At 42.4% G+C, this 25,588-nt stretch overlaps 2 protein-coding genes across 7 annotated transcripts in view; one reads left to right on the top strand and one right to left on the bottom strand.

Moving 5' to 3' along the window:
• Window positions 1–25,570, bottom strand: part of hemk1 (HemK methyltransferase family member 1) — a 46,481-nt gene extending 20,911 nt beyond the window's left edge. For 2 of the 6 annotated variants that reach the window (XR_009796985.1, XR_009796982.1), the window contains exons 1-12: window positions 25,345–25,570; window positions 23,532–23,705; window positions 23,366–23,457; window positions 23,209–23,302; window positions 20,858–20,974; window positions 18,834–18,898; window positions 18,691–18,740; window positions 18,493–18,598; window positions 16,541–16,636; window positions 16,246–16,356; window positions 2,645–2,776; window positions 2,500–2,572 (exon numbers count right to left, since the gene is read on the bottom strand). Coding sequence is in view for 1 of the 6 variants with exons in the window: in XM_061833868.1 (XP_061689852.1) it covers window positions 15,981–16,041; window positions 16,246–16,356; window positions 16,541–16,636; window positions 18,493–18,598; window positions 18,691–18,740; window positions 18,834–18,898; window positions 20,858–20,974; window positions 23,209–23,302; window positions 23,366–23,457; window positions 23,532–23,705; window positions 25,345–25,407 (1,029 nt within the window). In the remaining 5 variants the exon portion in view is untranslated. Of the gene's footprint in view, window positions 1–2,499; window positions 2,573–2,644; window positions 2,777–14,236; window positions 16,042–16,245; window positions 16,357–16,540; window positions 16,637–18,492; window positions 18,599–18,690; window positions 18,741–18,833; window positions 18,899–20,857; window positions 20,975–23,208; window positions 23,303–23,365; window positions 23,458–23,531; window positions 23,706–25,344 lie in introns of those variants that run through there. The other 4 variants (XR_009796986.1, XR_009796984.1, XR_009796983.1 and 1 more) reach the window with 3 other exon arrangements.
• LOC133508115 (cytokine-inducible SH2-containing protein-like) lies at window positions 8,010–14,099 on the top strand. Its single transcript, XM_061833871.1, has 3 exons — window positions 8,010–8,441; window positions 10,052–10,218; window positions 12,978–14,099. Exons 1-3 carry the CDS (start codon window positions 8,422–8,424, stop codon window positions 13,478–13,480), a joined length of 690 nt encoding a protein of 229 aa, XP_061689855.1. The 5' UTR covers window positions 8,010–8,421; the 3' UTR covers window positions 13,481–14,099.
• Window positions 25,571–25,588: the final 18 nt, after the last annotated feature.

The following is a 25,588-nucleotide window of genomic DNA, read 5'->3' as shown; positions in this document are numbered from 1 at the left end:
ATTCCATCTCCGCAAATCCCAAATCAAGTATTCGCCGGGCTGCCGCATTTGTGACCTCAATCAGTACCTTTCCAAATTGACCCAATTGAATCTTTCAACGCCACTGAAATGAAAACATTGGTCTTTTTCATTTTTCATTCATTTCAACTTAGCAGACGGAAAAATTGGTTTGCATAAAAAAAGAGTCATGTGTGCGCGAGGGGAGTCCGCATTTTGGAAAAGTTCGTGCTTTTACATGTGACCAATACTTCCTTGGAATTGGTCATCTACATGATCATCATCATCATCATCATCATCGCCAGCAGATATTTTGAAACAACGAACAACTGACCAAGAAAAGCATTCAACATTTTCTGTTTTCAGCCTCAACAGCCATGATATGAAATTGTTCCAATGATAAATAACCACCGTAATTCGCGGCCTACTGAGCGCACCTGGTTATAAGACCTGGTACACAGAAAGAGCGTTAGCGGGGCTAGCATTAGCATTAAACTTTGTGTACCAAGGCTTATAACCAGGCGTGCTAATGCTCGCGCCGCATAAACCGCAGGTTTGAAAGCGTGTGAAAAAAGTTGGGGCTTGTAGGCCGGAAATTACGGTACACTCATTTTGTAGTGCACTGATTCTCAAAATGGGGTCCAAGCACCACTTGTGGCACGTGGGCTCCCCCAAGTGGTATGCAAAAACATTACGCAATTGAATGTTCAACTTGTGCATATACCATTAAATGGTCTTATTTTTTTGTCATAAACAAGATAAAGTAATCCCTCGTTTATGTTCCAGACCATGCCCGCAAAAGAAGAAATACGTTAAGTCTCGGCCAAATATTAATTTTATTAGTTGTATATGTTTTAAAACTTCATGTATAAAATACCCAAATTCAGGATGCTAACCTAATAGCAAAATTGCCCAAGTTCTTGCTAAAAATAGTTTTACACTATAAATTGACAGTCATTTGGCTCATGGTAATAAGCAAAAATGTGCATATTTTTTTATATATTTATTTTTATTACATATATATTTATATTATTTACATTTTTGGGTGGAAAGCAACAATGGCATTTTTGGTAATAACCTCTACCTGGGAAGCAACTAAAAATCCTCCGAGTAGTCCCAGTAAGGTAATTCATCGTCTTGACCCATGCGAGGAACACAATCCATAGCGTAATTCCCGGCCTACAGAGCGCACCTGGTTACAAGGCTCACCGAGTACATTTGTAAAAGAAATAATTTTGCTGCGTACACTTGTGTAAAAGCCGCAAGTGCCCACATTGAAAAACGAGATATTTACAAAGAAAGACGGTACAAGAGACAGTTTAACGCTAGCGCGGTGCTCAAGCTAAAGATAGCGCTAACGCGGACGCCGGGCTAGCACTAACGCTAACAGGGCCGGTTAAAATAAAACTTACTGCTAAATATCACTGAGACATGCCAGTAACACAGCAGTAACACGCTAGCACGGCGCTAACGCAGCGAAAGGGCTGAAATATATTATTAATAATATTAAATATTTTCTCATGAGATAAAAAAAAAAACCCAACAACACACAAACATCTGTGGCTGCATTGAGATACGAGTTTGAGTTTCCTGAGATTAGGATGATTTTATTTGCTTTGATTTGGGAGCAAAAAGGTTCGACACAATTTCTGGCGGCAGCGGACTCGACTCGACTGACTTCACAAGTTTGAGTTTTGCATAAAACAACAAACAATTCTTAAACAAATGAGGCTACGAGTTGCTTTTTGCCGACCCAAATGACATTTACTGTCAAACTAAACATACATGAATAGCATCAGTGTCACGGCGGATTTTTGAACACAAACAGTTTAGCAAGACTTGGAGCCAGACATTACACTTGCAAGCTTAAATTGTTTATTCTTTTTGAAAAATTAATATTACAGCAGTTCTGAGTCAGTTCTGTAGCTTGTCTTCATGTACATCACACTACTGCCCCCAGGTGGCTAAGGAAGCAACTACAACAGGTGAACTGCACCACAATCTGAACTGGATTGAAGCAAAAACTCTTTACTATTTAATTATATCAACATTTATTTCTAGATAAAGCACAATATCATTGTGTGCTATTTATCCAATATAAACGAAAATTTCCATTGTCATTTTGTTGGGAGGCTTCTGACATTTTCCTTCATTGCAATATGGAAAAATGATTTGAGATCCGAGTGTTTCAAATCACACAAGCGTGGCCTTGGAACAAATTAAACTCATAGCTCAAAACGCCGCTCTAATTGGAAGTTATGTATTTGTTTTGATGGTTTAACGAGCCTAATCCTACATTTTTCAGTTGTTTATTTTTACCAAGCTACTTCCTGGTTGTTGGGAGTTGATGAATAGATGAATCCTGTCATTTTGATTCTTAGACTGTACCTTTTCGAGGCCGATAGCCGTAAATGAGAGATTAGGAAGAAAATAGGTTTAAAAATGTTTTTAAAAAAATATTGAATAATTTGAATATTACCCAATAGGCACAATCACACTTACCTTTTTTCCCACATTTGCTTTGGGGACGTCATAAAACTCCTCCGAACAGCACTAATAAGGTTATTGTCGCAGACTGCAGACAAACAGACAGTCACCCATAAATAGACATTCATAAAACATAAGCCATAAATGTGTCATCTCCCACCAACGGCGCCATTGTCCCTCAAAGCTTCTCGGTAGTGCGGCCCCCGTCTACCGTGTAAATATCGTCCCGCTTTCTCGTTAGATCTCCCAGTCGAATCATCCCCGATGTTCCGAGAATCTGCTTTCGTGTATTCTGAACATGGGAAAGAAAGAAAGAAAGAAAGAAAGAAAGAAGAGGAAAAGAAAAGAAAAATCCAAAATCACAGCTCATATTGTGAAGCCTGCCGGAACCGCTTTCAACAACAACTCCTTCTGGAGCTCTTGGAAAACTACCAGAAAAATGCCTCGAGGGGAGAATTCCTCAGAACAGGCCACCTCGCTCGCAGGCACGCACGTTAATCATCACTGGAACCACTTTTTACGAGGTCACCCGGACCTGAACTTCTGCCCACAGACGACAATTTACATCCCCAACTCGACGTCGGCGCGCTTTAGGAAACGACGCGGACGTTTTTTATGTATTCTTCGCGTTAGAAAACACGTATTTAACTGCATCCGGGTAGACATTAGTCCACGGGCCTTCTGAGAACCCGGCTCGCTTCAGGATTTCTAGGAAAGAGTTCCTATTGAGCGGTACTGTATCAGCGCACTCCGGTGCAAATGGCAATGATTAAGACTTAAATAGTTGCACGTGTTGGTGTGAGGCCAGTCCAGCACATGCGAGCGAGCAAGAATATTTGGAAAAGTTCTGTTACCGTCGCAATCTTTCCGGCAGCGACCTTTACAATTTAAATCAAAAAACAAAACAAAACAAAAAAAAAAACATGTTGTTGTTTTGAAACTGAAATGCAGTCATTAAGGCTTACAGTTTATCGTTTATAAACTGCTCAGGCATGTACAAAACCATCTTAATATGTTCTTATTTTCAATTTGTACATCATGATTACATTTGCCATCATCAAACCAAAACAATGCTTCAACATTTCAACACTCTTTTCTATGATTAATTGTGTTAAAACAATGAAATGGTCTTAACTTCAACCTCATTTGAATTTGAGAAAAAAAATATTGCATCACGATAACAAATATCAGTTTTGGAGTCGGACCGTCGCCATAATAATAATTATCCGAACAGAAAATTTCAAAAGGCGATTTTAACAGTACTCACTGTCACAAAGCGATAAAGTTAAGCAGTGTAAATCCATCCATCCATTTTCTTAGCCGCTTATCCTCACAAGGGTCTGAGGGACTGCTGGAGCCTATCCCAGCTGTCAACGGGCAGGGTACACCCTGAACTGGCCCCCAGCCAATCGCAGGGCACAAGGAGACAAATGACCAATCGCACTCACAATCACACCTACGGGCAATTTAGAGTGTCCAATTATTGTTGCATGTTTTGGGGATGTGGGAGGAAACTGGAGCGCCCACCCTTAGAAAACCCACAAGGCAAGGGGAGAACATCCAAACTGCCACACAGATTGAACCCAGGACCTCAGACGCTTTACCAGCTGATACACCGTGTTGCAAGCAGTGTAGAGTAAAACTATCCATCCATCCATTTCCTTTGCCGCTTATCCTCACGAGGGTCGTGGGGAGTGCTGGAGCCTATCCCGGCTGTCAAAGGGCAGGAGGCGGTGTACACCCTGGACTGGTTGCCAGCCAATCGCACTCACAATCACACCTACGATGCAATTTAGAGTGTCCAATTCATGTTGCGTGTTTTGGGGATGTGGGAGGAAACCGGAGTGCCCAGGTGTTGGAAACCCGACGGAGACACGGGGAGAACATGCAAACCGCCACACAGGTGGCGCCGGGATCGAACCCGGGACCTCAGAACTGTGTGGCCAACGCTTTCCAGCCGAGACACCGTGCTGCAAGCAGTGTAGAGTAAAACTAAAATACAATAAAAATCTGGCAGGAGGCAGAGGGACGATTACAGTAGTCGTGTTTGGCGGGCGCGTTGCGTCTTTTCACGTGTACACACGTCGCACGCCGACACGCGCTGTACATTCCGCTCTTCTTTTGTTATCATTGTCATAGTCAGGCGTTGCTCGTATTAAGACGTTAAAACCTGGAACCGGGGCAGCCGTTCACCGTAACTGCCGAGTCCGTTTCCACTCCCTTGCTAACCGAAACAGCAGCGGCAGCCGCCGTGACACGTGTTGGCGGCACAGCTTTGAAGATTTCTCAGCAACTCTTTTGTTTGAAAAGAGACGCGACGCCTGTTAAGGTCGACCCGCCGCAACCCAGCAAAAATTCACAACGGCTTGCTCACAGATATGAAATCTCACAAAAAATGTATGGAACCCCCCCCCCCCCCCCGTCACCATAATATGTCCGCTTAAAAGCATATTGCGCTTGCTCTTATATCATCACCACAGCAACTATTTTGCTTAAGCAGTTTACCCATAAGTACACTTGAGGTTTTATGTATTTTTACACAACACCCGAACAAAACATAGATAGGGTAAGGGCGAAGGTCATTCAGTATATAATCAACCTGATGCGGCCTCAGAGAACCTTTTGGAAGTTTTTTTTAGGAATGCGGGAGCAAACCCGGTGAGAAGGTGCAATTTCCAGACGGGAAGGCAGTCGGTCGCACCAGAGATTCAAACCCTCAACTGCGAGTGTACCGCGCTGAGCGGTTTTGTCCCAAATGACACATTTGGGAATTTGGGGAAACGGGCCGCTTCCCCTACATTTAACCTGCTGCTTTCATTTACGTCAAGACTCATTTTCTCTTCAAACCACATCATCGCTAGATATGAATTGTAAACATTGGCGCAGCCACTTTTTTGGCTCATGTTCTGCACTAAACGTATGGATTCCACACTCCCCCCTCACCCCCCCCCCTTTTCTTCTACACAACCGCAGCTCAACAAAATGTAAGTGGGCTAAGGGGCAAGGTCGTCCGGTGCACGCTCAACCTCGTGTGGCCTCGCGGCGCGGCGCACGGCTGAATTCAAGCCTTCGAAAACAAGTCGCCTGGTCCGTCGGAACGATTCCGTTTTCCCATTTCCTGCGACGTGTTTTCGCAAACGAGGTTGGGTCAAGCGGGCTGCCGCTGAGAGAAAATGTACCTCAAACTCGACATTGTGTGTGCGTGTAGAATGACCCAACGATTGATTGTTCGTGGTCCATATCGATCGCAAAACAATTATAGATTTTACACTACAATCGCAACATTTTGTGTCCAGTCGCTTAATTTTGAGTATTGGTCAATACAGAGTCCAAATTAACAATTCACTATATTAGTGTAAACGAGAGATATATTGTAGATTATTTAGAATTATGTTTTAATTAAAAAAAAAAAAAACAAACGTAGAACTAAATATAGCTGTGCCGTTGGTTTTCTCTCATCTACAAAAAAGACTTTATTTTTCCTTGTCAAATGCACTCAGCTGGGCTCAAGGTCGCTTGTCACAAAATACTTCACATTTGTTAACTTCTTTTTGGATGGAAGTAAATTAATGCCACCAGGATGTGAATATGAAATGCCACAAAAAAACAGGATTTGAATTTGAAATGTAAAGTGATCACATTTTCAATAGTTGCTACAATTCGCTGTCTAAAATTCAAAGAAATGAAAGAGGGCCAAGTTACGCTTTCTTCGTCACCTGACGAAGAAAGCGGAACTGCGATTGGCTGGCTGTTTGCTTCTGACCGGAAGTAACCCTGCCTGGTGGCACAGACGGTGAATTTTTGACAGCAAATTGTAGCCGGTTGAATTGTTAACATTGAAAAGTTACACTGAAATACATCCATCCATCCATTTTCTTTGCCGCTTATGCTCATGGGGAGTGATGGGGCCTATCCCAGCTGTCAGCGGTACACCCTGAACTGGTCACCAGCCAATTGCAGGGCACATCGAGACAAACAGCCGCACTCACAATCACACCGAGGGGCAATTTAATTAATGTTGCGTTTTTTGGGGATGTGGGAGGAAACCGGAGTGCCCACCCGGAGGAAACCCACGCAGGCGCAGGGGAAAACATGGAAACTCCACACAGGCAGGGTCTCCATCATAATATCTTTATTAACCAAACAGACAATTTCGAATGACGGTTTTAAAATGACTGACGGTGACGAAGCAATAAAGTTAAGCAGTGTAAATCCATCCATCCATTTTCTTAGCAGATTATCCTCACAAGTGTTGCAGGGAGTGCTAAAGCCTATCCCACTTGACAACGGGCAAGAGGCGGGGTACACCCTGAACCGGTTGCCAGCCAATCGCAGGGAACATAGAGACAAATGACCAAGTAGTAACATGCAAACTCCACACAGGCAGGGACGGGATCGAACCCGGCACCTCAGAACTGTGAGGCCAACGCTTTCCAGCTGAGCCATGTGCCGCCCACTGAAATACAACTATTGAAAATGTGATGACTTCACATTTGAAATTCAAATCCGGTTTTCTGTGGCACTAATTTACTTCCATATTTTTAAAGGTTAAAATTGCGTCACATTTGCTAACTTGCCCCTCTTTCATCTCTTTAATACCGTTCAAGAAGCTGCTTCGCCGCGTCTCCTGACTGTCGGGCAGGTAAACAAAAACGGTTCCACATCTCGCTCCGAGCCTTAAACCGAGGACGAGTGACAGCTTGCTGCCCTCCCCTGACCACCACCTTTTTTTTTTTTAATAGACGCGAGAGTACAATGGGGCTGGACAGCTGATGCAAAAAAAAAAAAAAAAATGGCTGCACGAAGCCACTCGCCCAGAGGGCTCGGAGCGATGGCTAATCCGCATAAACGACTCACATGGAAATTGTCTACCACACTGCAATTTTGCATAAAAAAAGACCTAAAGCAACACTATTGTGTAGTGTAGACAATTGAAATACTGTTTTACATTCACTTTTTTTTTTTGAAATCTCGGTTGTGCTTTTATTCATGTGAAAGTTTGGCCTCCGAGGTCCTTATTTGCCTTGGCCCCCCCAGGTGGTCTAGAAACGCCCCTGCCGGGCACGACTAGTATCTTTAATGTCGAGGCGGTGAATTCCCAGAATGAAGCCCGCACTGGGGGCGGCCCGGGGGGGGGGGGGGGGGGGAGGAGGGGGGGAAAGGCGGAGTCAAAGCGCAGGCAAGCTTATTCCTGGAAAGCGTGTAGGGAGAAGTCGGCGATAGATTCCGGGAGCGCGCGCCGCTTCAGCGAACCCAGCAGCCGGCGGGCGGGCACATAAAAAAAAAACACGCGGTTACACACGCGCGCGGGCACGACGTTGAATAAAAAAATAAAATAAAATCAAAACATGGGATAAAAAAAAAACTGAATAAAGGTGGGATTATTCACCACAAAGCGTTGGGTTTTAAAAAATAAATATATAAATAAAAGGGAGCGGACGGAGAGCGTGTCGGGCCCTCGTGCGCGAGCACGCACTTCGGCCGGAGTCTGTGACGTCAGAGCCGCCGGTGCCGAGAGGCGTTCTCAGAATAGACTTCTAGGAAAGAGTCCATTTGAAGAAAGCCAAGCCTTTTCGCTTGCGTCCCCTTCGCGCATTGCAAGTTTCCGATCGCGGCGACAACACACTCCGCATCGACGACGACGACGCCGCCGCCGCCGCCGCAAAACACTAAACTGGCTTATTTCAAAAAAAAAAAAAAAAGTCAACACTTTTTAAAAAAGCGAACGTCGTCTTTTGGCCTTCGGAGTTTTTTTTTGGGGGGGGGCAACCGATATCACTTGATAACCTGCGCTTGGTTATTTTCACGTAAACTTTTTCCCCAATTTTTTTTTTTTAATTTTTGATTTCATTTTCTTAGCTCCGTCGTCTTTTCTACACAAAACAAGGTCGGGGGTGGAAATACGACTGGAATTAAAGTGTGGGTTGAAGAAATAGCATGATTCTCTGTGTGCCAGGGTGAGTACATCATGTCTTTGTTTGCTTTTATGACAAGAGACCTGCGTGCGAATCCATGATGCGACCGAAGTAGATTTCAACAAAATAATCTCGTCATCCGTTTATTATTTTGTGTACATTTTGGTTATGTAGCGTTCTGATTTTATGACTCAAAAAAAAAAAAAAAAGCAAGCAAGGTGATTCTGATTTAAACGTCACACCTTTTGTTGTTTATTTTCAAGTACTGCACTAAAGTAATGCTGTGACTAACACTGGATGCACGCGGTTTTTTTTTTCCACTTGGAATGAACAATAGTCTCAGGTGCCTGACTTTGAAATTTAAATTCCGACACCTGAGATTATTTCTCTTTCCAAGCATTATTGTTATACTGTTTTATATTTGACTTTTTTATGTTAAATCAACACACAATCCACACTGGACCCAAATAAGGCGTAACTCCGGAATAAAGTAAACATGGGGTAAAATTGTGCCATTTGTTTTCGGCCCTCAAAACGGGTGTTATTGCGTCTGCTTTTAAACTAGTACAACAGTATTATTAATACATTTTAATAACTTGGCTCAAACGCTGCACTGCTTGTCGGGAGAAACGTTTGTAGACATTTGCTGTGTTTGTAAAACGGGCAGTATTACAGTGTAATCCTCGTTATGATAAACATTTGAGGGCTCATAAGTATAAAGATATATTTAATACATTTTTTTGCTTACAAATTTGAGGTTGCAACCTGATCATTGTGAAGTTTTGAGCCAGTTTATAACCTCAACTAATTACTGATGAGCGTCAACTTGCCTTTGAACATTTGCTGTCCTACAGCTCTTCAATAAATATAAATCTAAATATCATCACTATTTTGTCTGGTGTTTAAAACCTAAACAGCACACTAAGAAAAGGAACTCTGTATTTTTTTAACATTCGGGGTTTGGTAATCAGATTAAACTGATAACATCAGCCAAAATGCCAACAATTATTGTTTTAAGCCATTTTAAAAACTCGAGAAAACGCATCATGTCGACTGCTGGGGGGAGTCAACAGTTTTTAACATTTGTTGTGTTTCCCTTTTCAACGGACATTATCACCATGGAATTGTCACTCTTGGGAAGCTCGGGGCCACGTTAAAAGCCTAAATAACACTTTACGTTGACATTTGAAGGAAACGAGGATGCGTTTGTTTCTTCATAGCATATCATCCGTGTTCAATCCAAACTATTCTCAAGTTTTGGGACGTAAAATCGCGTAATTGTCCACTCCTCTGCTGTTAAGAAACCTTGTGTTTGTCAATAAGTCGCATTTAACCTGCTATTACAGTGTTATGCTCGTGATGATAACATTTATCATTATGATAACCGTGTTATAGCCCGAATAACACATCCGATTGACTCATTAGCTGGCCGTGAATGAGTTTTGTTTGCAAATTGAGAGTATGACTTGTTAGCCTGATTGTAACAAAGTTAACACGTTATCTTGACTCCCAGGAGTGTGCACTTTGTTTAGTTTGATGATTTCATTAGCGCCGACGCATTCAAAAGCTAATGTATACATTGTCTTCTTTTTTGAGGGCGGGTTTGTTTTGTTTACCACTTAAAGCTAATGAAAGTGTCATGTCACTTTCAGTCCCCGAGGTCTTTTGCCCGCCGCTCCAACTACTGAGGCCCCCCGGGGGGGCATGCGGGCAGGGTCGGTCGCGCCTGCGCCTTGCCTTCAGAGCAGCCCGCCGCTATGGGACCCCACGAAGGATCTGCGGGCCATTGCGAGCAACTTCTGCTACCTGGAAACATCAGGTGCAGCACCACTGTACACACTACAAACAGGACAGACCCTAAATGTTGTTCTTGTTAAACTCAAACTGCTCAGATGGGAGTTCTGGAATGAAGATTCGGCAGTAAAAGAGTTACACGGCTATTATAAAAAGTCTACACACCCCTGTTCAAATGACGCGGATCGTCGCATTTTTAAATTGCTTCAAAAACATTGCGACCATCATAGGATCCATGTCCAATACAACTCAAATTTGAGAGAAAAAATATATTTCGAGTGGGGGGGGGGCGGGGGGGGGGAGAAAAAGTACACAACTGAGATAATGGGAGACAGAAAGCCTTGTTTGACGCAAACAACATTGCTCATTCCCAAAACGACACCATAATGACACTGACGCACAGTAGTGGCAGCAATATGGTTCGGGCTGTTTTCTTTTTTTTCCTCCAGCTGGAACTGGGGGCCTAAATCAAGGTGGAGGGAATTATGAACTGATCCCGCTGCAAAGGGAAAGACTGTCAGGAAAAGCCGACTAGAACATTTTGGGTTCATTGGAGGCAGGGGTGTGCCGACTCCCATTTGAGTCTTGACACAGTCCCGCCCCCAGTTAATATGCAGGTGTGCACACTTGTGCAACCATATTATCTCGGTTATTTCTATTCCCCCCACCTTTGAAAATATATATATATTTTTAAAGTTTTCCATTGAGCAGTTATGCAGTTTTGCTTAGTGGTGAAAAGTTTCATCTTGGTTTGAATTTTGTATATTACAAAACTGGTATTTGAAGACTTTTTTTTTTTTTGGGGGGGGGGATAAATCAACTGTAGGTGTAAGTGAACCCAGCATGTGCTCAGTAACTTGTAAAGTGTGTGTGTGTGTGGGGGGGGGGGGTCACTACTTTACGACGGTCCCGAAATACAACATTTTGAGGTCACGAACAGCATGCGGCGAACTAGTTTGTGCAGCGGCGTAAGAATAGTCATTAGGAACAAGAAGGCAGGCTCAGTTTTTTACCGCACTGACCATTTTTCATATGATAATGTCATATTTACGGTTTTAAAGTATTTTTCTCAAGATTCTGTAATCCTAACTTCATGTCTATGTTGCTGATAGACGTTCGTTACAAGTTATGAACAAAATCGTGTTCCGCGCTAGGAACGGATCTCTGTCGCAAATATGTGCATTTATGAAAGTGATATTTAATCAGCTGCAGTGTTCATATAGTCCTGCGCCGCAATAAATTACATTTTGTTTTCAGTTATCATCGTCACACGTTTCCCCCTTTGTTGTATCGTTTGTATTGGCGGCGGGAAAAAAAAACCAAAAAAAAAGAAAAGAAAGAAAACCAACCACATCTGTGGACAGCGTGGTCATCTTTCAGATTCGGGATTGTCGAACTTGTTTTTGTGGCGGATCGCATTGGAACTAAAAAGGTTACTCTCGGTTATGAAGTGAAAACATAAATATACAAACTCAGCACATTTGACTGTCCTTTCTTTTTGGATCACTTCTTACCAATTCATTAATTGGAAATCGGTCAGCAAAAAATAATGGAAGCAGATTCTTAAAGGAGACATTTTGCAAAACTAACTTTTTCTAGTTTTTGGGATGTAATATTGTGTCTGGAAATTTGAAATATGGATTAAAGTCATCTGCAAAATCCTAAATATCACATTTTTCAGCCGAGATGAAATCAGGTGGTTCGATTTTCCCGACCTAAAGCGGATAAAAAACTGGGTCAAACAGAGGTAGCTTTAAGTGGGGCTTTTCTCGACATTCTTATGACAAAAATTATTATTTTTTTTTTTTAATGAAATTGATGTCAAGAGTCACTCTACGGCACAGACGTCAAACTCAAGGCCTGGGGGCCAGATCTGGCCCACCACATGATTTCACGTGGCCCTCGAAGCCAAATCTAGAGTGTCAATTTCCATGATTCCAGTAAAAACCTGTACCAAGATTTCAAATTGTCATCCATCATGAATGATAAATTCGAGATATTACAAGGATTTTTGTGTTTCCAAATGTGAATTGTTGAAAAACTCCGTACCCTTGATTTCTGACTCCAAAAACTAGTTCATAAATTGATGATGATTAAATATTTTTGTTCCGCAGTCAGGGAAACTGGAACAACAATGTGACCCGTGAGAAAAAATGAGTTTGACACCTCTGTGCTCTACGGAGTTCTAAATAGCCAAAATACGGGACCTTTAAATTCAGGGCGCTGCAATTTACAGCAGCAATTTGTATGCTGTAGACAACCACGAACCCAAGGTAATGTAGTAACGACAAAACGAGCTTACATATTTGTATGAAAAAGACCACGAGCCCACGAACATAAAAATTAAGACGGTGGTTATTGAGCCTGCATAACAAAGTATCCCCACACCGCCGCAGAAAGGCGTTAATTGCGCACCGTTTGCAACCTCAAAAGACAGTAAATTGTGGTTTAAAAATGAAAAAAAAAAAATACTTCCAAGACCACAAAACAAAAATGAATAGTAAGGATGCAAGATCAGTCTCGTGTTGCGTGACTCGATTCCTAAGCGGCGCACTATTCGTAACCTCAAAGTCGAAACCGAGGCTCCTTTGTATTCCAACTGTTGCGAAAATTCACATATTTCCCCGGCTTAAGTCTAACAGATGTTCTTTATCAGTCTTAAATGAGAACGATTGTAACTTTTGATGCATACTTTTCTCGAAATATCATGTTAGGTTTGCCTGCCCTTTAAGTTCTTTTAACAGAGGTGTGAACTAACATGGCGGTGTGTGTGTGTGTGCGCAGGGTGGTACTGGGGAGCAATAAGTGCGGCCCAGGCCCACAGTGCACTTCAAGAGGCCTCTGAAGGGGCTTTCCTGGTACGGGACAGCAGCCACCCCCTGTACATGCTCACCCTCTCGGTCAAGACGGCGCGCGGCCCCACCAGCATCCGCATCCAGTACAGCTGCACGCGCTTCTTGCTGGACTGCAGCTCGCCGGCCCGGCCCAGCCTGTCTTCCTTCCCCAACGTCCCCAGCCTGGTGCAGCACTACATGGGACCGGAGAGGAGAGCGGAAGACGAGGAGCGGGGCACGGCGGCCGAGGAGGCCCCTTCCAAAGCGACGATCCAAGAGCCCTCGGCGTCGGTGGTACTCAAACTGAAGCGGCCCGTGTACAAGCCGCAGAGTCTGCCCTCCCTGCAGCACCTCACCCGCATGGTCATCAACCGGCATTCGGAGCGCCACGACCAGCTACCACTCCCCAGGCCTCTGCTGTCTTTCTTACAGGAATACCCCTTCAAGGTATGAGTCTTATCTCGAGTGCAAAGGAGGACATAAACAAACAGGTCCTTTTTTTTTTTTCCCCTCCTAAAAAAACAAACCAAAAAAAAAAAAAACAACAAAATGACACTTGCTGCTTTGGAACTTTGGACACAGGGTCTTTTTTTTTTCCCCCCCCCAAAACATGCACACAATACATTCAGTTCCTACCAGCGAGCACGACTGTGCGTGTGTGCGTGTATCACATTTGGACTGGCCTGCATGAGATGAACGTACAGTGACTCCAATACACACCTTTGCCGATGATATTTGTCTCAGTAAAAACTCTTTTTTTCTACCTTTTCCATGAGTAACGTCGTTTTTTTCCCCCACTTTTTTATTAACCTGTTCAGCCATTTCAGTCTTGAGAATAGAGCTAAAACCATGAAAAAAATTCAAAGTAAATAAATAAAACAAAAACAAAAAAGACAAAGATGAAACAAAGAAAAGGAAAATAAACAGACTTCATAATCTAGAATGGACTTTAGGGCCAATCAGTATTTTTAAATTACAGTATGTGGGCTCCCTCCGGTTCTGTTATATTTAACTTTTTAGTAAATTAGCATTGAATTTTGGAGAGCATCTTGTTTTTTTTTTTTTTGTTTTTTTTTTTACACCCAATTTTTATTAAAATGATTTTATTTAAGTGGTGTTGTGTTGCTGTTCATCCTGCGTAACGCGTTATTTACTTTTTCGGACTAAAACATTTCTCTCGTTTTCGAGGAATCAGTATTTGAATGTCATTATGGTGGTACTTGGCGAGCCAGGTGATTTTTTTTGTGTGGTACTTGGTCTTAAAAAAACAAAAACAAAAAAACTGCTGATATAGACATTTACAGACATGATATGACATCCCACAAACTTTTGTCTCTTTACATCTTAGTGAAGATTTGCTGGCTTGACGTTTATTGGCATAAAATGTTCATATTGCAGGGGCCTCTTCATTTTTTTTTTCTACATCTGCATACATATACTTATATGATTAAATGTTTTGGGGCTACTTGCAACCGTTCCCATTCAGTTTTTGTCTTTTGAATAGCATATTACTGTATATATACATATATATATATATATATATATATATATATATAAAAACTGCTGTTCAAAAGTTTGGGCTCACTTAGAAATGTCCTTATTGTTGGAAACAAAGCAGAAGTAGACACAGCCGCGCTCGTAATTTTACACACCCCAGCGGAATTTGTGAAAAATGTACAATTTGGGGGAAAACGGAACTGATGACTGAATGGGGGCCCATCTGATTATTGTCTTTGTCACTATAATTAATTCAATGATTGTGATATTCTGAAATGCCTTACAGTTTTATTTGAGTTATAAGAGTGATTTTTCTGATCATTTATGTCTAAAGAATGGTATAAAATGCCAGGGTGTGTCAACTTACGAGCACAACTATCACATGACAAAAGTTTGGAGTCACTTGGAAACCAGAAAGGAGAACTGTTGTTTTTCCAGTGAAGATCACGCTAATCTGAAATAAAATATAAACGTTGTTCACACGATGAAATAAAAGTGGTTTCAAAAATAAGGACATTTCCATGTGACCCCCAAACTTTTCAAACGGTAGTGTATACTGTATATACGTACAATGTATAATACAAAATGTGTTTTCGTTGAAAACGTGAAATTGTCTGGTTGACCTCAACCTTTGAACGCTTGTATATATAATAATCTTGATGTCCTGTATTAAAGCTTTAATCCTTCAAAAAGAAAAATACTTCCATCTATTCGTACGTGGCGGCGAGGGCTACTTTGGCAATTGGCTTTTTTTTTTTTTTTTTTTTTTTTTTTGCGTTCAAACGGATTCTCCGCTCCGGCAGCTCGACTGATCGCCACGAAATGACGAATTTCAAATCTTTCCCCGTTTGGATCGCAGCTATGTATTCAGTCATACGCTGATGGTGATAATTATGGAGTTGCTCTAAGACGACGATTGTTTTGGGCTTACCAGGGCGCGAGAATTAATTGAGCCTTTTGATCGGCTCTGGAATAAAACATAAAGAAAAAAGCGACCTCGCGGCCTTTGAGCTTCGAGTGTATGCGAGATTGCATGAGGCAGTAAAGGCCACATTGTGTGTGTGTGTGTGCGCGCGCCCCTCCATCTGAGTCAGTGAGTGGACGGGCAAAGGGGAGGACCATTCATCAGGCAATTCACAGAACTACAAAATGCTTCCAGGGAGGAGGGTACGATTCTGAGAGGAAGGCTTCTAAGAAAAGCCTTGGTAATTACCTTCAGCTTTGAGCCTCTTTTGTGCCATCGCGCGCACATTTTTTTTTTTTGCGCGTGTGTGTTACTGTGGCACGGGACATAATCAGATTAAAAAGGGCCGTGGGATTGATTTATATGATTCCCGCTGCAAGAAATATGACAAAATTCTGTGCAGCTAAAGCTGGAGTGGAGGGGAAGAGGGTGGGGAGTGCGTGGGGGCAATGGCGATCTGGTCTAAAGCCAACGTAATAAGATCTCGCTTTCTCAACCCAGGTGCGGCTTGCGGTCGTTTGACTTGTCTGTCCGAAGGATGCAAAATCTAGGCCTGGGAAACACAAAATTTAAAAAAAAAAAAAAATCAGTGTCATCCTTCCCAAATTTGGATTTTGGATGTGAAGGCAGCACAGAGCGTTTACACGCGCTCCGCGTCTAATTGTGAAATGAAGTTAAAATTGTCCGTGCAGCGGGGAAACTTAATTGACAGCCACGGGCCCGCTATTAAATTTAGCAGCGCGCTCTCCGGACTGACCTGCCGCTGACGTCGTGACGCGTCTCGGCCGAACGCAGCCGCTCCGCGTTGGCTTCCGCCCACCGCAGAATGCGCAGGGGATGTCTGGGGTCCACCTCCAAGTAAACACAGCTGTTGTTTATGCATGGGAAGGGGGGGGGGAGAGAGCACGGGATTGATTTAAAATGTAATTACAATTGCTCCAGATTATCTCGAGCAGTATTAGCGTGGAGAAAACTAGCATGTCTTATTAATTATGGTTCGGGGCAACACCGTACACGAGTCTTTGGGAGAATAAATTGTGTCCGGTCATTACCCGTCATCTGACAGAATCTGTGGGGCCAGCGTTAAAATCTTGCGGATGACTTTCATGCCATCGTTGCCCCCGTCTAAGGCGGCGTGGTCCTCAAACCTGCCAACATATATAGTTACATTTAATTCACTTTTTTTAAAATGAACACTGATTATTTTATTCAATCAACAGTACAACTTTGCAAAAGTCTCAAGCCCATACTAGGTTTGGAAAAAGGGCGGAAGATTTCTGGAAAGTTCCCAGTAAATTTCCATGGATAGTTAACCCAGGGAATTTTTTTGAAATGGATCATTCAAGCATAAATAATGTTGTGCTTTGTGATGAGCAGACATCTACGTAAAACTAAATAATAAAATAAAGCATGACACTTCAATTGTTTTATTAGTTGCCTTAGGCTTGGTCTTGGCTATTGGTGCGCGAGGTGTGAATCGAACCCGCGGCATTTGCATAAAAGGCAGGAGGAAGTATCATTACGCTGCCTGTCCTAACAAGTCTGCAAGTGGAACATCAAATTTGAAATATTTTTCTCAAGAACAAAAACAGGAATGTTCAGTATTGTATTACTCATCCCTCTGATTTAACACAAATATGTCAGAAATTTAGCATTGTAAGCTAAAACAAGTTTTTAGCGCCCCTAAAAAAGTGTCAGAATTTTCGCAATATAACAAAGAACGAGAGTGGAGACAACATTGCTCGCTTGTTGTTAAATCTAAAGAGCCATGCGTCCATCTTAATCAGTTAAAGGGAATGGAAGGACCGCAATGCACCTTTTTGCTAATATCATACAGTTTTTATGCTGAATACGAATCTTAAATTCGTTATGAAGGAAAAATGTTGTCATTTTTGATTATCTGTAACAAATGATCGCACGTTGCTGTATCCGCCGGAAAAGGACGGAAGCGTGGCGGAGAAAGCCGACCGTGGGCGTGACGGAGGACGTTGTGACGACAACGTGGATCCCGTAGGAATACACTGGAAGAACGGCGATGAATTTTCCGATAATTCGAGCGAGGAACATTATTATGAATGGTCCCACGAAGAGGGTGAAGAATACGAACTTTATGAAGGCGTTAAAGGTTATCAAGTTGAGCCAGTTAGCACACAGGACACATGTTCGAATTCATCATCGTGGAGGATATGCCTCGTGTTGGAAATATCGACCGGTAAGCGTTTTTGTTTAGTTTCATTAGTCATAAACTGATAAATAGTCAAGTCTTTGATACTCTGAATGTATATACGAAGTTTTTGGTCTTATTTTGAAATGATGCAAACGCCGTACATTTAGTGATTTGGTTTCTCCCACCTTATCGTCGTTCCAAAACAGTCCACCCCAGAATTTGTGACGTCAGAGGTCCGCCCAAGAAATTAGCCGTTTTGCAGGTAACAGAAGTTAGATTAAAGTCCGTGAACTTAAACTCATAAACACTTTCATTTTTTTGGGGTAAAAACGTGGAACAGGATATGCATTTTATGGAGGAGTTGAACATATATTTTCGTCTAGATAAGATAATTTGCGTGAGAAATTAGAGATTCCACACAATTTAAGGACCTATTCTCTAGCTCTAGCACATCATGTCTTTGAATTTTCAACCTTTCACTTATTTGAACTGATAATTTGTTTTGTTTTCACTTCCTCTATGAACCATTTTCGAGCACCCGTAGAAACATTACTTTGCTATTTCTTTATATAGGGTCCTTGCCTATTTAAGAAATACATTGGATCTCATTAATGCTAATCATGAATGTGCACATTATATATATATATATATATACACACTGTATTATTATTTTAGGTGGTAAACATTCATAAGTCAGCATACAGCGCTACTGTGGAAGTTTCATTTCCCGTTGCAATTATAAATTGTCCACACATCTGTAAATACTTCCTTTTTCCCCAAAAAGTCTTACACAATATTATCAATTTCCTTTTTTTCCCCCCGCCCTTCGTTTGTTACCTCAAAATTTCCGGCTCAAGCGAAGACAAATCTTCTGAGAAGAGATAGGGAGGGTTGCTGACCAAGGCAGAGACGTTGCTGCACAGCTTCAGCACGGTTTCTGCATCTGGAGGAAAATAGCAAATCAGCATGGATTCATTTATGATTACATCCGGGGTCATTTTGGTACAATAACTGTCGTGATGAGCATGCAGTTACCTTTGGTGACATCTACGTGAAAAACTTTTAATCTGTCATGAAGTCCTAACCTGTCGAGATTAAATAACTGGAATGAACATATGATCAAAACACGTATTATTTTGTCATTGTGATTTGAATGACAGTACTGTAATTAACGTTACCTCAATGCATTTTCTGTTGTCAATTCCACAGCGTCTGCACTTTGGTCCAACGCGATGGCTCTGAGCTACAGCGGAAAACAATTACAATGTGGTCATTTGTCATCAATGGCCATTTGTTTCACAGCTTTGTTTACTTACTGCTTCAAACTATTTTGTGACTTCGGGGGGCAATGACAATGAATACTGTACTAGAGACAGGAATGGGATAATAATAATAATTATTATCCTGATTATTACATCACCGGCATACAAACCGGAGTTCATAATCATCAGAGATTAATGCCATTCCATTAAAAAAGTAATAAAACAACTAAGTCGCCACGGTGGATCCTCTGGTAAAGCGTTGGCCTCACATTAAACCCTGAGGACCCGGGTTTAATCCCCGTGCCTGTGTGGGTTTTCTCCGGGTGGGCACTCCGGTTTCCTCCCACATCCCAAAAAACATGCAACATTAATTGGACACTCTAAATTGCCCCTAGGTGTGATTGTGAGGGCGATTGGCTGTTTGTCTCGATGTGCCCTGCGATTGGCTGGCGACCAGTTCAGCGTGTACCCCGCCTCCTGCCCGCTGCCAGCTGGGATTGGCTCCAGCACTCCCCGTGACCCTCATGAGGATAAGAGGCAAAGAAAATGGATGGATGGAATTTGACATAACCCACAGCTCGTGACCATAAGTGAGGGGAGGAACGTAGATCAAGTGCTAAATGGAGAGCGTCACCTTTCGACTTAGCTACTTCCTCACCACAACGGACCGACACAAAGTCCACATTACTCCAGACGCTGCACCGAGCTGCCGGTCGATCTCCCGTTCCATTGTTCCCTCACTCGTGAACAAGACCGCACGATATTTTGAGTTTTTCAGCCCGTGAATTGGCAGCTAGACACCTCCAAGAGCCACCATTTTCAAGTCGCGGCTAGTCTGACGGAAACGGCAATCGAATCAATCAATCTTCCGGAAAGGTCAACAGAGCTGCAACATTAGCAGCATTTAGCATTAACCAAACAAGATTACTGTATTCGCATTAGCTTCTGATAAGCAACACATACTCAAGTTTTCAACTCAGCTGTTGACGTGGAGGGTGAGCGTGCAGCAGTCACTGTGATTTGTCGGGCGTGTGCGCACCATCGCACTCGTAAATTTGCACCGTTGAGCACGAAAGATCACGCACGTAAAATTTGTTATGAGTAGAAATACATACATATTGAAAGATGTCGTTTATTTTGTGTAGTCTTGACCAATGTTCCCTCAAAATTGCGCCAATGCGCACTTGAAAACCGATCCAGCGCAGTGTACCACAACCTGACGTCTTTTTTGTTTTTTAAACACGGAAGCACACGGTCTCTAACAACGTGCTGCTGCTCAGCAAACTTCTACTTCCCAGTTTACCTGACACCACCCCCCTCCGCTCTTAAAGAGGTACGCTCATAATTACAAAGAGAACACACACCCGCAACTTTATATCTGCGGGCATGACTGGTGGACCACACCTGTAACTTTATATCTGCGGGTATGACTGACCACACTTGTACATTTTTCAAATGTGAGTGAGTGGTGTACAGTATTTGTGTTTGGGGAACCATTAGACCGTTAGTTGTCGGAACATTTTATATCAGCTACTAGTGTTGCAAGACTCAAGACTGGTATTGGTCTCCAGACAAGTCTCAAGGCTGCATTTTAAACATCTTGGTTTTGTCTCAAACTTGGGTCTTGGCTTGGATTTGGACTGGACTGTGGGATTTTCCAACGAGATTGGTCGAGACCAGCACTGATCTGCTATTCTTCAACTTAATAAGGAGACGCACTTGAAAAAAAAGACAAATACCTTCAATTCATGTATTCCTAACCCGCCGCTACGGCAACGGTCTCGGTATTGTGACTGAGGACCAATGAAGTGATGAAGTGCTGCCTCCACAAGTGAAAACAAATCATACGGTTGCCATCTTCGCTCGAGCTCACGTACATCAACAGTGAACGTGGGCGATAATCCAACTAACCTCTCCAAATAAATGAATGCCTTGCAAACCTGTGGCAGAGTCTTCAGCAGGCTGAGGGAAATGGCACCGGAGCCGCATCCCACTTCCAAACACGTAAGTGAGCCGGCTTTCTTCTGCAGATCAGTCAGGACCAATTCTACCAACTCCTGCATCAACACACAGTACAACACTTGTGATATGATACTGGACTGCTAGAGTCAAATGACAAAATATTTTTTATAGTCGACTATAATGAAATAAATGTCAAATCCAAGTCAATTAATCAATTACTTTTTCTCATTATTATTTATTATTATTTCATTATTTCATTACTATTTTTCATTCCAGTATAGCAGTCCCTATTTATTTTTGTGGTGCAACCTGGTTTCATGTAAAGACATTTTTTGGGCAAAGAAACAAATAAAAACAACTGATTAAACTCACAACTCACATTACACTAAATATAATTGTAATTTGTGGGAGCCCTGAGCATGTTTTCCTCTTCAACGAGCTAGTTTGGTGTTGTGTCGAATAAAAAAATTAAAAAAAATAAAAAAACATTGCAAAACGCCATATCGTAACCAAGTTCCAAAGAACTGAGCGTTTCTCTGTTTGACAGTTTCTATTCCGCTTGTAGTTTCATTGTATTCGAGGATGGACTTGCATATTTTGAAAGTGACTGCGCTCCCAGGTCTCAGTTTTGGTCAAATATTCCCACACTCTTGTAGCACGGCGTAGCGTGCCGTACTGCGACTACTGTTGAGACACAGTTTCATTTATTTCCTGACTCTTGGACCCGCCCGGAATGATTTACGAAGACGGTCGTCTTGCTGGTCAGGCATTTACATTGTTCCGCAGTATTTAAGTGCAGTGACTACACCATATGGGTGAAATGCCAAAAATGTGATTAGCTATAAATCGATCAAGATTTAAATGTCGAATGTAGTACACATGACTAATTGGCTCGGCCGTTACTGTACTGTATTTTCAACACCTCAGAAACTACCAACTCAAATTAACCAGTGGTGACTAATTTAGCAGTAAGGATGTGATTAAATTAGTCAGTAATGGTACGAGCGCCGGCAGCACAGTGGATAAGATGGTAAGCGTTGACCTCACACTTCTGCGGACCTGGGTTCAATCCCAGTGAGACGGTCTGAACGCTCCTCGTGCTGAAAGGTCTTTTTCAGGTTAATGCGTGGAGAATTTTTTTTATTTTTCGACTTCCGTGCCAGTCTGGACCGTCGCCATCCATGCTCCTTCCGTGTGTTCATTTTCGCTCCGCTTCAAACAATACGTTTGCATTTGTTTCTGTATTCTTTCATCCGCTGTGTTCGGCTTTGTAAGACGTCCATTGCGAAATGCACGCGGAGCGAAAATGAACACGCGGAAGAAGTATGGATGGCGAAGATTCAGACTGGCAGGGAAGTAGAAAAAGTAGAAAAATAAAATAAAATAAAAGTTGTACGCACATGCGCATTAATCCCAAGGGGACTTTTCAGCACAGGGGAGTGCTCAGACTGTCACACCTGCCCCGCCCATGTGTAATTTGTATGTTCTCCCCGTGCCTGTGTGGCTTTTCTCCGGGCACTCCGGTTTCCTCCCACATCCCAAAAACAAGCAACATTAACTGGACACTCTAAAATGTACCGTATTTTCCGCACCATAAGGCGCACCTCAAAGCCTTTCATTTTCTCAAAAGCCGACGGTGCGCCTTATACGTGGATCACTATTGAGCCTTTAGTGCAGCCTCATCTAACGGATGCATAACGTAACCACAGCCTCTACTGTAGCGTCTATTCCATGCGCCTTATAATGTCGTGCGGCTTATATATGAAAAAAGATTTGCAATAGGCCATTCATTGCTTGTGCACCTTATAGTGCGGAAAATACGGTATATGAAATTAGAACTACTTAGTCAAGTCAACTAGCGTCACAGAACAGATGTCGTTCAATTTTGGAGGTTTCACTTGAACCCACATTTGAGTGCATCTATTGGCTGTGTGCATCGCATCATTCATGATACTAAAGTGCATGTCTTCACTTAAGTATTCTAAAGCAGGGGTCACCAACCCGGTGCCCGCGGGCGAACGGTAGCCCGCAAGAACCATATAAGGCGCCCGTGAGGTATGTTCTAAAAATACCATAAGCCACAAATTGTTACTATTATTTGTGCATGAAATTCTGAGTCTGACTTGCATACGTGAATTAAAATTTTTAAATACCTGTAATGTCATTTACTACAATAAATGAAAACAAAAATATTTTATGTACGTGTAACGAACGGAGTCTGAAATTTGCCGCAAACACGTCACGTAGCCCTCCGCACGATCGGTGAACACGAAGTCGCCCTCGGCATCAAAAAGGTTGTTGAGCCCCGCTCTGAAGAGTTGTGTCAAACCTCTGTTTCAGGTCTCGGGATGAATACGGGAGGCCTCATCTTCAGCGTCACATCTCTGAAGTCCCACTCCTCGATCACATATTGTACAGGCATCCTGAAACGCACACATCATTGTAAGTAACTGCGAACGGATCTCGTTTCCGTATCGACTTTTAACCTGGAGAGGCGTTTTTCGCACAGCTTCCATATTTGCCGTTTTTCTTCTTCAGTGAGGAACGCGGACAGCTTCTCCCGCTCGATACCTTCCATCTAACAGTTACAGATGGAGAACAGAGTGACTTTGGGTCAGGGGAATAGATCGTGCAGCACATTCCTCGACTCACGGTTTTAGCCCCGAGCACGTGGGCGACGATGTACTGACAGGAGAGGTCGGCCTCAGTCACACCGTTGGCCTCGAAGCATTTCCTCCAAATATCCGCTGCCTGTCGTGCATTTATCCTGCCTGAGGGTGGGGCCTGGGAACTGCACGGACGCCCTCCACAGGACTCCCAAAATTCCTGAAATTAACAGTATTAAGAGTAGGTTGGGAAAAAAAAAAAAAAAGTCTCATTGACACAATTTTACTACCATTATTCACACAAAAAAATTGCATGACGATAACTTTATTTAGTATAATGGGCGCACAAGTGGCAAAAGAGGGTTTTAAATGAATAGTAAGGAATCTGACCTTGATATTGAAACAAAAACATCACAAGTACATAGAACAAAAACATCCCAAGTACATAGAGGTGTGGCTAATACAGTGAAGAAAATAAGTATTTGAACACCCTGCTATATTGCAAGTTCTCCCACTTAGAAATGATGGAGGGGTCTGAATTTTTCATGGTAGGTGCATGTCCACTGTGAGAGAGATCATCTAAAAAGAAAGACCCAGAAATCATAATGTACGGTTTTTTTAGCAATTTATTTGTGTGATACAGCTGCAAAGAAGTATTTGAACACCTGAGAAAACCAATGTTAATATTTGGTACAGTAGCCTTTGTTTGCAATTACAGAGGTCAAACGTTTCCTGTAGTTAGTTGTTCACCAGGTGTTACCAACAATCACCTTGGAAACGGTGGTCCCGGCTCATTTCAGGTCATTGACCAAGTCCTGTCGTGTAGTCCTGGGCTGATTCCTCACCTTTCTAACGATCATTGAGACCCCACGAGGTGATATCTTGCATGGGGTCCACTCCGATTGAGATTGAGAGTCATGTTTAGCTTCTTCCATTTTCTAATGATTGCTCCAACAGTGGACCTTTTTTCACCAAGCTGCTCGGCAATTTCTCCGTAGCCCTTTCCAGCCGTGTGGAGTCGTACGATTTTGTCTCTCGTGTCTTTGGACAGCTCTTTGGTTTTGGCCATGTTACAAGTTTGAGCCTGACTGATTGTAGGGAGTGGACAGATGTCTTTATGCAGCTAATGACCTCACACGGGTGCATCTGATTCAGGATCATACATGGAGTAGAATGTCGACTTTTAAAGGCGGACTAACAGGTCTTTTGAGTGTCAAGAATTCTAGCTGATAGACAGGTGTTCAAATATTTATTCACAGCTGTATCACACAAATAAATCATTAAAAAAAAAATCATACATTGTGATTTCTGGGTTTGTTTTGTTTGTTTTTTTTTCGATGATCTCTCTCACGGTGGACATGCACCTACGATGAAAATTTCATACCCCTCCATGAATTTTAAGTGGGAGAACTTGCAATATAGCAAGGTGTTCGAATATTTATTTTCTTCACCGTGCATACGGAGTGAGCTGAGAGTTGGTATACAGTTCTTTATTGAACTAAATTAAGTAAGAAAGGAAGGGGCTCAGTCCCACTTTCCAGGTCTTCAACAGGTCAACAGAGACAAAACCCTTGGTCTTGAAACCCTCAGTACAAACGTTAACCCAGGCTATAAACCTGATTTTGAAACCTTACTTTTGTAACATTAAACCCAGAAACGCCATTTTGGGAACCCTCATCCTTACCTGTGTGTACGATAATTTACAAATTGGGCGTTTTGCGGATTTAGGACATTGAAACTGTTTAATATATGTTATAAGTTGAAATCTATTGAAAGTACAACACAAGGTATTGTTCCTACGTTTGGCTTATTCAGTAGTATGCAGGATTTCATGTAACGAAATAACCAACTTGCCTTACCTTCAACCCCACACTCCTGCCCATGAACCAAATATATCCTCTGTTTACTGATTTTCTCCACATGTTTAATCACACTTAAGGTCCCCTCGGGTTCACTGGAACACATCTGGTCATATGTTTACCCACTGAAGTTCTTTGTAGCCGTCTATTGTTGCATTTATTCGACATTCACGTCGAGAACATGAGAGTCATTGTCGCTGCTCAAGGCGCAGGAGCAAACCTCTTCATTTTGTAAGTGACGTCA

The sequence above is a fragment of the Syngnathoides biaculeatus genome, chromosome 10, assembly GCF_019802595.1.
Source record: "Syngnathoides biaculeatus isolate LvHL_M chromosome 10, ASM1980259v1, whole genome shotgun sequence".
In the NCBI taxonomy this organism is placed as follows: Eukaryota; Metazoa; Chordata; class Actinopteri; order Syngnathiformes; family Syngnathidae; genus Syngnathoides; species Syngnathoides biaculeatus.
The sequence above is the reverse complement of the archived record's forward strand: the minus strand, read 5'-3'. Positions and strand labels throughout refer to the sequence as shown.

Coding starts and splice junctions, on each gene's coding strand:
- LOC133508115 (XM_061833871.1), top strand. CDS start 8,422: ATGATTCTCTGTGTGCCAGG. Junction 8,442..10,051: donor ATGATTCTCTGTGTGCCAGG/GTGAGTACATCA, acceptor TGTCACTTTCAG/TCCCCGAGGTCTTTTGCCCG. Junction 10,219..12,977: donor CTGCTACCTGGAAACATCAG/GTGCAGCACCAC, acceptor GTGTGTGCGCAG/GGTGGTACTGGGGAGCAATA.